We start from the raw sequence: 13,385 nt of genomic DNA on the forward strand, positions 1-13,385 counted from the left end.
AAATCCTAGCAAAGTTACAAATTAATAAAAATAAGACAGAAAAAGACACTGTACCCGTAAGGTAAAGATAAGGTGTCTTTTATTTATAAATCTTAAAAAACGTCAAAAATTGATAGAAATAGTAGAAAACGTAACAAAGGTTTTTTATAATGAGGCTAAGATCAAAATGAAATATCGAACACTACTTCCATTGGTGAATTAATATCAAAGATTGCTGTTGCGAAAGCGATAGCGAAGACTCCACAATTAAATCCATCCTGTTGCTTGTGCACGGATAGAAAAATTGGGGCAACATTTTCAAATTCGTCAACTACATACTTATACAATGAATAGATGGATTTCTTAGAAACACGATTCAAAGTCAATTTCAAACTATCGCAATCTGAATCCGACCACTTAAGCAAAAGCTCAAAAAACCAATGCAAATCTCCGTCGTGAACAGTTGAATGTGGTCTTGGTATCCAGGATCAAAAAAGATGGCGGCATTCAAAACAGATTAATAGTTATCTTCTTCGCCAAGCATATCAATTTCTGCGCGGCATTCATGATACGGTCATTCAACCAAGCACTTTTCGAGTTCAGGATTTCCCTACCTTCAATTTTAAAAAAATATTTATCATTTTTTATCCAAAACTTTTCATGGCTCTCCTCCTCGATATCTGACGACTCAATTGGTTCATTATCTTTGATTAGGATAGGGTTAGCTATTTTTTTTCCAGCAGATCTTCCGAACCTAAAACATAAAGTTACTTTTTGGCTCTAGTAAAAGCTAAGATTAATTCCATTTCTGACTGTTCAATATGTATTCAATTTTCTTTAATACCCCAGAATGCTCTTCGAATAATTTTGTAAACTTTCGGGTGCTTATTTTGACTTTTCAATTATAATTATTTTCAATTATCCGTTCCCACAAATCAGTCTTAGAAATGCTCTCCAATGAATATGGCCCCAACCGTTTGAATGTAAACCTTTACTATCAAGTCCCTTCTGATTTTGAAGCCAAATCTTATCTTTGATTTTTAATGTTGTTGGTAACAAATGGCGACGGTTGTAGTCACGTTGTTGTTTCTTTTGTGCTGCTGTGATATTTTTGGTTGCTTCGTCGTTGGTACGCTGTCTTAATTTCAACGTTGATGACAGGATAGTTTCGAACCCTTCCAAGTCAAACGGAACATCTGAATTGTGTAAGTCTGAATCTAAATCTTAGTTTAAATCGCTGGGTAGAATTGGATGCCTATTACACATTAAAAAGAACAGAGTGAATTTGGTTGAATAGAGTTTACTCTTTCTGTGTGCAAACAAAACATCTTCAATTACATAAGGCCTTTCATCTTCCCGTTCGTTTTTTCGCCCGCCATCTCTAAACTTAGGGCGAGCGCCAAATTTGCATCTCATTATCCTTGGAATTTCAAAAATGCCCAGTATATCTGGGCATTTTTGTATCACGTGACCAGCCTGTTCCAGGGTCATTGTTGGCCACTCCGTAAAACGGCACAGGGGGCAACAAGACCTTTGGGACGAGGTTGGTAGTAAAGGGTATTATTATAGCTATGCGACATGCGATATTATTATTGGTTATGGCTTATCTACAGGACGGAAATATGCTTGTGTTGTGAGGATGTCGGATAATGAGGATTCATGTGTTGGGTCCATTTGGTTGGGGTAATTCAGTGAATGTGTGTCGGAATTTTTATGTCGGTATATCAAGCGATGTTACTTTATGTTGTACGTCGTGTGTCGGGTCCACTTAGCCCGGTGCTAAATGGAATCGTTGCCCGTCATTCTGGTGTTCCAGCAAAGATGGCGATTACACGACGTGCTAAAGCTGCTCAAAATTCTGTTGCTCAAAGAACACGTTCTTCTTCACGAGATGATGGTAACGAAGAAACTGTTGAAACAGATGTTACTCCAGAAAGTATGATATTTAAATCATAATATAAACAAAATAGCGGTCGACTAGTTTATAAGAGGGTGACTCGAGTAGAAATTAGACTATATATCACATCAAAGAATAGTAGCCTAGTTAGAAGATTTTCTAGATAGATAGATAGATAGATGTGCATATTTTACATGGCTAACCTCACAAATATCGAGGGATATACCCTGTCTATTATTTCCAGGAGGGGCCATGGCGTAGATGGAGAGTCCTAGAGTATTTAATGCTCATTTTGAGCTACGCAGACCCAATTAGAGCCCGCGCTCTACTAGACAACTCCCGGCAACATCCAACGGCCCACACAGTGTGCCATCTTCCCCATTTCCCTCACATGGCTTGGGTTAACCCGGGGCTATGGTAACATTCACTCGCCCATGTTGAATCGCCGTCAAGAGGAATCGAACCCCGGTCTCCCGCACAGAGTACGAGAGCTATAACCACTAATCTACGGCGCCAAACCACTAATCTACGGCGCCGAAATATAGGCTAATTAGGAGAGAATCTCCTATTTAGTGATTACGTTAAACAAAAGATGAAAGGACTTTTGACTTGCAAGAAAAAGTGTTGTTTTCAGCGATTTGGTTCAGCTTTGTTGCTGTGTAGTGATGATTGACATTTTGCTTAATTGGTCAAGTAGCATAGACCATTTCGGAGATTATGCGCCATTATGGATTTTCGAAGCCCGGTGGTGCAAGTTGAACTCTCTTAAAACACACAAAAAGAAACAAGTTTTGTATGCACTTTTAGCGTGTTTAGGTCTTCGTAATGTTTTTGCCTAAGTAACAGGGGATAACACCAGACAACATTTATTTAAGCGTATTGCTTTGATCTATTAATGAATTATAAATAGCAATTAAATACACATGTAGGACAAAGGGATACTGAGTGTGTTTTATTATTTTTGACTTAATACATTTAAAATTTAACGCTGAAGTGGATATTTAATCAACTTTAAAAATATTTTTACGATCGAATTATGCCTCTTACAACGTATGAGGATTTTTTAGAACTTAGTGTGAGGCAGCTGACTGACTTCTTGTCAGCTCTTACAACGTACGAGGATTGTTTAGAACTTAGTGTGAGGCAGCTGACTCACTTATTGTGGACTGAGTTAATCGCCAGAGCTTTTTCTGCAATGGAAATTATGCCAATAATTTAAACAAGCTTTACAGAGTAATTTATTTATTTATCATAAATATTTACACTTTAGTAATAAATTACTGCCATAATTGCATGTCCTGATAAAGAAACCGATAAAGACATACGTATATATAACAAAACATCATGTAAAATATACATTGTGACTGAAACAAATAACATAGAAAAACAAAAAATCGAATACCACTTTAGTATAGTAAACTGAACTCATCATTTTTCCCTTTTTGATATTTTTCAATAAAGGAAGCGTACAAAAAAATTATAGGGCAATAATGAAAGCAGGGAAGAAAGACAGGTATTCTTTCTAATACCACTCTTGAAAGACTCAAAGATAGGAGTGTTTAAGTAGACGGATCAAGGGACAAACATACACCAAAAAACAAAATTAAAAAAATATCAAAATAATAAAAATTATTTGCAATTAAAATGACTAATGACTCTATTCCTAAAATCTGCGACTGAACCTGTTACCGTATCTCTATGGGTAGTGTATTGAAAATTTTTAAATCCATTATAGAGAAGAAGCCAGATTATTTTGCGAGCTTAAGTTTCACTTTAGGAATAAATAACATTTTAGAGTTTTGACAAGTATTTTGACAATGGATTATAACTCTCTAGATCTTTACAAGTATTACAACCTAAACATTTCTTTACAAATCCAAAAACAAAGTTCAAGTCCAAATCCAGTAAGGTATTTCCAAAATCAAAAATTTCTCTCTAAAGTAAAGTATAATCCAAGTTTAAAATGAAATTCCCTTTAACCAAGCATTAATTACTAATTACAGCCTTATAGCTAGCTACAGTACAGTGTCCTAAAAGCATTTTTGGAAGACCTCTAGCTAGCTAAGGTTTTTAGGATATATTAAGTTGCCTTTATTGTACAAAAAGAAATTAAATGTACAAATAAGTGCCTAATAAAGTATTTTTCAAAATATATATCATAAAATTAGATATCAAAAATCAAAACTATCCTGCCGCCAGCAGTTCCCTAAGGCAAATGACTGAATAAAACGTGAAGTCCAAAGTTCAACTTGTTCCACCATGAGTTCCACAAATTCATAATGGCGCATAATCTCCGAAATGGTCTATTTGTGCGACATCAACCATTTTTTAAATTTCGCAGGGTGAAAACAAATTAGCTAACGAAAGGTAATCACAATAAAAATCTGTCTGGAAATGATGCTTGGCTATCTAGCTATAGGTTTTGCTCCAAAAATTATCTTTGCTTAAACTTTCTAACATTGTTCTTAAAACTCCAAAATGTGTCTAGCTCTGCACTGTCTTCACCTAAAATATGGAAACTTTCATCTCCAAAAAAATTGTTATGACGTCAAACCGAATCGCCAAATTAGCTAATAAAACACTTTTTCCTGAAATGTACAGGGCACATTGTACTGTAATGTAGGTTGAAATCTTTATAAAACTATTTTCAAAAGCATGACAATATAAGTATGGACGTTGATTCTCAAACGATTTGTTATCAGCTTTCACAAATTACTCAGCAACAATGTGTAGTTGTTGCATCTTTTTCTTTGAGTTTAGCTGCTCGATAAGTCGTCTTTGTTCAAGCATGCACCAGAAATTTTATATACACCAAAGGTATAATTAGGCTATGCGCAGCCATATTGAAAATTTCCTGTGAGAAATTCATATTTTTTTCAGATGCAACTGTGACCTGTGTAAAACAAACATAGCGTATGTGTTTTTCCGAAAGCTCTCTAATTTACACAAATTTTGCTTGAAAGGGAAAACAACACTTTAAATTTGTTGACCTTCCCACAAAAACGACAACCACCAAAGTAAACAGACTTTGCTACCTCATGAACTATATATTTATGACTTTTTCAGTGAATTTGATAACAAACTATAATTATCAATAACTATTTAGCTATAATTAGATGAAAAAACAAAAAAAAAAATATTGCTAAATAGAAATAGATAGTGGTAAGGCTATAATAGTGATAAACAATGCTAAGCTATACTTAACTCTTTAAATATATTTATCTAGTATCCATAGATAGTTGACCAAGAAATGAGAGAACTATGATATATAATCCTTTTCTTTTCAACAGTGTCAGTACTAGGTTTAGAAAGATGTTAGATATTCAAATTGAATAGGGTTAAAACAATTGTCGATAAATATTTTCCTGATATTTTTAAAAAAAAAAAAATATATTTATTGTTAAGAGAGAAACTTTATTTTTTAGTGTTTTCAATAGTGTGCTCAAAGTTCAAAATTCCTTAAATATATTTAATCTGTAACAAATATTGAGAAAAATAACAACATTATTTTCTTCACATATTCCATTGGGCTTTCGGCTCTTCTAGAGCCATGATGACAATATTACAAAAGTTTAAAACAAGTTTTTAAGTTATTGACAATTCCCTTGCCGATAAATTAATTAAATAATCTGTATGATAATTAAAGAGAGTTATGCAGAAAGAATAAAAAATTGCATCTCTACATATAACATAGGAAACGGTCACTGTTTAGTAATCTGTACAAATTTATTATTAGTTATTATCTATGCCTTTTTAATTTATTTATTTATTTTTTTTCGTTTTTATCCTCTTATGTTATGTTATCCTGTTGTCTGTTTAACAATAACAAGACCCAAAGTTTGGCGAAAACACTTTACCTTTAATTTTTATTAAAATATTCATGAGTTATTAATTATTCATAACGTTTAACAGCCCTTAAAATTAGCGTCAGCATTCGGCACTGCCAACGTGATTGCCGACTTAAAATAAGAAAATACCGTAGTTGCGTCGGCAAAAAAATTGCCGACATAATTTTGTTGTGAAATTTTTAAAAACAGCAACTCATTTTCAACATCAACGAAGAAAAAAATTAACAAAGAATTAATTTTTATTTTGGCGGACTTTTAAGAACATGTGCTCATGTATATTTCTATCGTACCTGTTCACGTATTATAACCTGGTTTCTACTACCTTTTTTTTGAAAAACAAACTCTTCAACTGATCGCATGTTATTCTTTGTAATATTAAAGCCTTTGTGGGAAATTTTTATATCACATTTTCTCTGGCGTAATATGAAAACTGGCATACATTTTTCTCGAGTTCCTTATCCTAAAAGAAACCAGGTCTCCACATGGGAATGCACACGGGAATGCACACAGTATTCGGCGGGTGTTTTTTTTTCATTCGAAACTGACGGATGGTATAATTTCCTGAATTCACGAAAATAAAATAAAAAAGTAAACATATGGTGTCAAAGAAAACAGTTCTTTTGTGGAATTTTCCTGAGTTAGGGTTTGAATCAGAAAATGATTCTAATGAAATTGCTAAAGTGTTTTGCCATGTCATTATCAAAACAACAAAAATAATGAAAATTTGAAAGGAACTGTGGCAAGCAAAATCAAATAATGTTAATTGTGGTATTGTTTGCGCTTCATCCACTCATCGCGACTGAAGAATAATTACACTCGATTTAAGTTAGGTCATTATCATCAAAATTATTCACGTTACAGAAATACTGTGGTGCCATTCGATTCGTAATATTAATAATCGAAAAATTGTATATCGTATTAAAAAGAAGTCCGGAAGTTCTCTCTCCCACACGACACAGCAGGCAATAAGTCAGCCCTGCCCTCGGTTTTGTGAGGAGAGATGTTCTGCGAAGACTCTATAAATTGAGCCCCCTGTACAGTTTTGCTTCATGGTGAACTGTGTCGGGACAAGCATTTTCAAAACATGTCACCGGCGACTTCTGCGATATACAACTCATTGAATGCCCTGACATTTAGTTCGTAAATAGCACGTGCACAACGTACTTTCTAATGAGTTCGTCTCGAAACATATAGAAAGTCAGTTGGCAGTGAACTATTAACTTAACGAAGTACACCATCGGGAAGGTAGGTCAATGGGACTCGTACTCCGTTTCCATTTGTCATCGTCTTTGGAGATCAATACATCGAATTTATGCGAGGTCTAGCCCCAATACAAGGTGAATGACGAAAATTTTACTACAAAAAAAATGCCGATGCAATGCCGACGCAAATCAGTTGAAATGCATCTCACGTCGGCAGTTTTATTGCCGACGTAAAAAAAATGTAATTTTAAGGGCTGTTTAAGTGGGTGTAACCTTCCTTTATCATGATTTTTGCAGGTAAAAGCAAAGATCTTTGATTTGCTTTTTCTCGAAATAAATTTTTTAGTCGTAACAGTATATATTTTCCTCGAACACTCCCTCCATCTTGTCGAAATTTACGAAAACAAGTTTGTTGCGGTAATTATATCTTTGGCTACGGAACTTTGCTTTTTTAATGCAGAAAGTGAGGAAATATCGAGTTATTGATCTATCATGCTTAAAAATAGATAAATCAGTCATAAAACAGCTATTGTAACACAAAAGATGCTATATTTTCGGAACCTTGTGTTGTTTTGAGTACAAAAAGCAAAGTTTTGTAGAGCTGAATAAGAGCTTCGCAACCATATGTTTTACAAGGAACAAAAATTTTTCTGAGGGAAGTGTATGACAAAATAAACTGGAAGGGTGAATTTTTATATATAATTTTTTTTCTCCTCTCTGGATTTTTTTTATGGAAGTATTTTATCTTCAGTCTAGAGATAATTTATTTGGCTTTCAGAATATATATATATTTGTTAGGGTTAATAAAGCAAGCAGAGGAGATATTTTAAATATACTAAGTATATATTTGTCTCAGGGTGTTACCGTATCCTTAACTAATTCTTCATGAAAAAGTGATCAACTTGAACAAATACAATAACAGCGATTGACCAAAGTATAAATCATACTAAGCATATACGTTGAGACAATCCAAAGTAGGAGCTAATGGAGATCCCATGGCTACACCATCTACCTGTTGGCGAAGTTTTGTGTAAGAAAATGGAGTTTTGTGTAAAAATAAAATGAGACTCATCAGTAGCTAACTTATGAGTTTCTTAAAATCAGTGTTATTTAGACTTATTTAGACTACTTTTTCTACACCTTTAGAAAAAAAATTATGTGCAGATTTCACCAGTCTTTTCTAGAGGTATGTTTGTGAAAAGGTAATCCATGTCAAGACTACCCATATAGTATTCCCCATTTTGTTCAATTATTTTTGCAAAAAAATAAACTTTAACTGTAAATTTGTTACTAATCTTATGTTTGTTGCTTAACCCTTGTAGTGCGGATCCTATCTATAGACAGGATATACGGATTCAGTAAAAAAAGAAGATAAAGTTTTTTTCCAGGGGCTGTTACAAGAGGCATGAGTTAAGTTTTGTTCTAATTATTATTATTTTTTTAAAGTAAAAACAACATTTTTTAATTTGCAGAACATGTTTCGATTGTAATACATCAATCATTTTCAACTGAATAAAATGTACAATTTTTCATGGATGATATATATATAAAAGTCAGCAATCAAATAAAAGGCTTTATTAATAATACAATAAAAGTAGTATAAAATGCTATACACATGTGTATAATAAAAGTGTATGAAGGTGTTAAAATCTGTTACAATAGAATTCCTATGTGATGAAATATTACGATAGAAAGAAAGCAATAAAATGAAGAGAATAGTAATAAAATAATCATAACTAAATAGATAGAGTACAACTTAGGTGCCAGGCCTGCTTATTAAGAAGGGGTTGTTGCCAACCTATATACAAACCTTCCTTCACATTTAATTGATATTTGGTTGGTGCATAGTCTATAATAGAAAAATAAGATTCATTACAACTGTTTTTGCACTCCAAATTATTATTAAGATGTTTGTAGACATGGGAACTCTTGTCACTCTTTAAATCCTCCTTAACTCTAGTAGCAAAATGTCTGGTCGTTTGACCAATGTAGCTAGTATTACAGCTAGCACAATTTATAAACTACATTAGATTTAAGGGAACAAGGAATAGAATCTTTTACATTGAAACAAGATCCAATTTTGAAAGATTGAAATATTAAACGGATGTCTACATCTGGTTTACAATATCTTGTAACTAATTTACCTAATTTGTCTCTAGTAAAAATTGAGTGCTTGCCTATGTAAGGTAATTTAAAATATCTTTGCTTACCATTATCACACTTGTTATTGTCGGTGGCAAGATTGTTTTTTTTATTTAAATAACTTCTAGTAACTTTATTAATGAAATGTTCAGGATAAGAATTTTTCTTTAGAATAGTAAAAATATTTTTCAAGTCAAAATCAAAACCTATCCAAGTATTGTTTATTTTGTAAGCTCTGTCAATGAGACATTTCACCAAACCAAGCTTATATGACATGGAAGTAAAACTTAAGTAGCTACACTCCTGAAAAAGTCCTTTTTTGAAAGATACTAGTTTTAAGTTTGTTGTAGGAGTTGTCAATTAAAACATCTAAGAAAGAAAGTATGTGATCACACTCCTTTTCTAAAGTAAATTTTATATTGGGATGCTTAGGGTTGATGTAAGTTAAAAAAATTTCTGCCTCTAATTCATTGTTAAACAAAGCAATAATGTCATCAACATATCTTTTGTAGAAAATAGGTGGTTCACCATTGTATTCAGATAACCATTTACCTTTGTAATGCCCAAGGAAAAGATTGGCTAGAATGGGTTCTAAGGGTGATCCCATGGCAACACCATCTACTTGGTCATAAAAAAAACCGTTTAACAAAAAATGAGTTTCTGATGTTGCGAACAAAAATAGCCTTTTCAAGTCAGATCTTTTTATTTTTATTTCATGAGTATAGATATATTTGATCTAGGACAATTTCAATGGTTTCTTCTGATGGTATGTTGGGAAAGAGACTCACAACATCATAGGATACAAAATATTTATCAACAGTACTAACCTTGTTAATTTCTTCAACATGATGTGAAGGTATCTTTGGCACAGTAATCAGAGCATATATGTGGAGAAAAAAGATCGCTAAGAAACTTGGCTAAATTATAATTATAAGAACCAATTGAAGATACTATAGGTCTAAAGGGTGGCACATCATACTCATTTTTGCATTTGTGTACTTTCGGTAAACCATACATCCTAGCTGGTCTAGAACCAGATGGATAAATCTTATCATATATGTTACTACAAATACAGTTATTTGTTTTAAGTTTTCGTAGAAGTCTTTGTAATTGTCTCTCTCTTCAAGGTTAAATCAGTATCCAGTTTTTTGAATTTTCTAGTGTCACTAACAATTTTAAGCATACTTTCATCATAGAACGATCGATCCAGAATGACCACTCCATTTCCTTTGTGTGGTTTCAATATTACGATATTCTTTCTGCTTCTTAACTTTTTAAAATGCCATGCTTTTTTGGGGAACTTTTGTTGGGTTGATATTATTCCTTTTGTTGGGTTAATGTTATTCCTAGACGCCTTGGTCTAGGAATAATAAAAATTTCCGATTTTTTTTGGTGAAATAATTCTACAAGATTAAGCATTAATTCAAACCCATTGACTTCCTAATGACAATTGAATCAATTAAAACATTCTCAAAAGTGCTTCGTCTGATCTACTACATTAATCAAAACCGGTTCACACCATAAGGGTTAAAGAGCTTGCAAAATAGCAAAAAAGGTTTCCTTCATGTTTTTCATAAATGATTGTATTTGCAATAGACTCTCGCTTGTTCGAACCTGCACTCATTATTTATTTTTTTGGTCAGTTGAAACGATGTTCATTCCCCATGGATTTTCTAACCCGATTCAGCCAAATCTCTCAATTATTTATACTTTAGTTATTCAAATTTTCAGTTATTCGAGGGGATTTCTAAAATTGCCTCAGATTTTACTTATAAAACAAGCATTTTAGAAAGCAAAAACACCTTTTTAAAAAAATAAACTATGAACAAAGTAATTTTTCTAAAAGTAGAACCATTTCTCTATTTCCATATTGTTATTATTTGTTTTTAAAGTGACAATGAAATGTGTTTATTATATTGCTATCAATTTGTTGTGTTAAAAATAATTGAGTAAACTCTTGATTTCCCATCTGTTTAATGAAATACCTCCAAAACCTACCAAAAGGAAAATCAATTAAAATAAGATAATTTTCACTTATTCAAAATCTCAGTTATATATTTCAGTTATATATTTCAGGTGTTTTTTTTGCAAATTATTTTTTTAACTCTTTATATAAAAAAAGTGAATTTTTTAATGGTGAAATTATTTTTTTATAAAATAGCATAGAAATGTGACTTTTTTTTCAACAAAACACATTCCTCATTATTAGTCTTCCAGCTGAACGTGCTAAAAGGATGAAATATAGCTGTGAATGTTTTTGTTTATCACCTTGGGAATAAACTGTGTATGAGTATATTTTGTAACAATAATGTAATCACAACAAAGTATGTCATATTGATATAACATTTCTTGCGCAAGAACAATTTAGGGCAGGTCTGGAAACATCGTTACTTTATACACATCATCCCATATTTCCTCTATGATGTCACCTGGTGCCACTTCTTGTAAAAATTTCAGTACACTCTGTGGATGTTTAAATTGCGGCCTATCCTTGTATAAGCATTTTGCCCACAAGCAGTAATGGATTAATGGATTTGTTTGTTTCTCTTTCCTCTTTTTTCTTAAGTGAACTGATTCTAAAAAATCATTGGCAAAGAATACACTGTCAAAGCTAAAAACCTTACCGCATTAAAAAAACACTAAAAATTTTTTTTACTGAACCAACCTTGTCCCCAAGGTGTTTTTAGTTTTTTATATAAAAAAAACTAACAAGCCCTGGGGACGAAGCTGTGACTGAAAAATAATACAAAAATGTGCTTACCCACAATCAGACATTTTTGTTTTTATATCATTTTTTTTAAAGGGATCCCGAAGTGCTTTTACAAGTTGGACTCACCTAAAGATTTGCATGAGAAATGCTTAATAATATATTCACTTTTTGTTAAAATTTCATGTAACTGTAGATATCGCCTTTTAAATATTTATTTTTCTTCTCGCTTGGCTGCCATCTTGATTATCTTCAACCTTCTTTGGTAAAAATTTTCATTCTACCTCCAGTCTTTTTTAGTGGGACGTGACCCTGTTACGTAATATTTAAGTAACTCTTTAAACATTACTGACTGTTATAGCAAAAACTGATGCTTTTTCTTTGCAAAGTGAAACGAAAGTTCTCTACGAATGTTTATTTTTTTCAAAAAAAATTAAAATAATTCTGCATAAAGTTCTTTACGAAAGATTATTTTTTTGTAAAAAATAGTAATTCTGCATATATTCTCACATAGCTAAGCAATTAAACGGAAAATAAAATGTGCATGATTTTTATTTCAAAGGACTTTTATTTGAGACACAGGTTGTGAAATTTACTGATTATTTAACATGCCACACATTTTTGTATGGTTTTTATTTCAAAAGGATATATTTGGGACGGCAAATAAAAGTAACAAAATATCAAGGTGTATATAAGCCCATAAAAAGTTATGGAAAAAGTTGAAATGGGAAGGGAGAGGGGGCTGCATCACCCTCCCTTCCACCACGAATAGTACCTTCATGCTGCAATTATTTGACATAGTGAAATGCACATAAAAAGTCCCTAGGCATTGTGCGATCAGACGTGTAATAAAAAAGCCGAAGATATAACAATGGAAAAAAGTATTTGTTTTTTCCAGAGCTTAGTTCAGTTGACTGCTACTGCAATGCAATAACAACAAACTGTTAGCAAAAAATTAGTTCACATATTTTTTGCGCTTCTACTGCAGCATTCAAAACAGTTTGTCACCAATGTAGTTTGAATAAATCATTGCAGAAAACGCTAAAACATATTTAATAAAATGCCTTTTTTTCTGCATTGAACTATAATATTTACGCAATTAACTATTATTGTTTTATTTTTTAATTGTCTTTGCTTTTTTCCGGTAAAAATAATATTTTTCATCTGGGAGGTAGCTAAAACGTTTTGTTAAGTTTAAAAATTTAGAAGCTGTCACAGTACTCTAATAAGTGCGAAAATTGCGCCAGCAGTTATTTGTCAACGCTCAAAATGCTAAATTATGAGGGTTTCGTGGGACATTAATGTACAATGTATGCTTTTAAAAGGTCTAATCATGGAGGTGCAGAGTAGTTCAGAACCAAAACGCTCGGTGGCAAGGTTAGCATACTCTAAATTTGAAACTGGTTTCCCCACATTTTTGTATCTAACCAGCAGCGTTGATGTTTGCGCTACATATTGGAAAAATATCATAAGAAAATAAACTTTAATTAGACTAATTTCTGTCTCTTCCTGTATTATGGGATGAATTAGAGTAGTATTTTTTTTCTATTGATTTTTTAATATTTTTCAATAAAATATATATCAATCTACTGAGTAACTTAGGCAACCTG

General features: G+C 32.4%; 1 protein-coding gene across 1 annotated transcript in view; it reads left to right on the plus strand.

Moving 5' to 3' along the window:
* The first annotated feature begins 1,677 nt into the window (after positions 1-1,677).
* Positions 1,678-13,385, plus strand: part of LOC130658004 (splicing factor 3B subunit 2-like) — a 40,081-nt gene continuing 28,373 nt past the window's right edge. Inside the window, exon 1 of the mRNA XM_057461025.1 lies at positions 1,678-1,915. Coding sequence (XP_057317008.1) covers positions 1,693-1,915 — 223 coding nt within the window. The 5' untranslated portion in view covers positions 1,678-1,692. The remainder of the gene's footprint in view (positions 1,916-13,385) is intronic.

Source organism: Hydractinia symbiolongicarpus, chromosome 9, assembly GCF_029227915.1.
Source record: "Hydractinia symbiolongicarpus strain clone_291-10 chromosome 9, HSymV2.1, whole genome shotgun sequence".
In the NCBI taxonomy this organism is placed as follows: domain Eukaryota; kingdom Metazoa; phylum Cnidaria; class Hydrozoa; order Anthoathecata; family Hydractiniidae; genus Hydractinia; species Hydractinia symbiolongicarpus.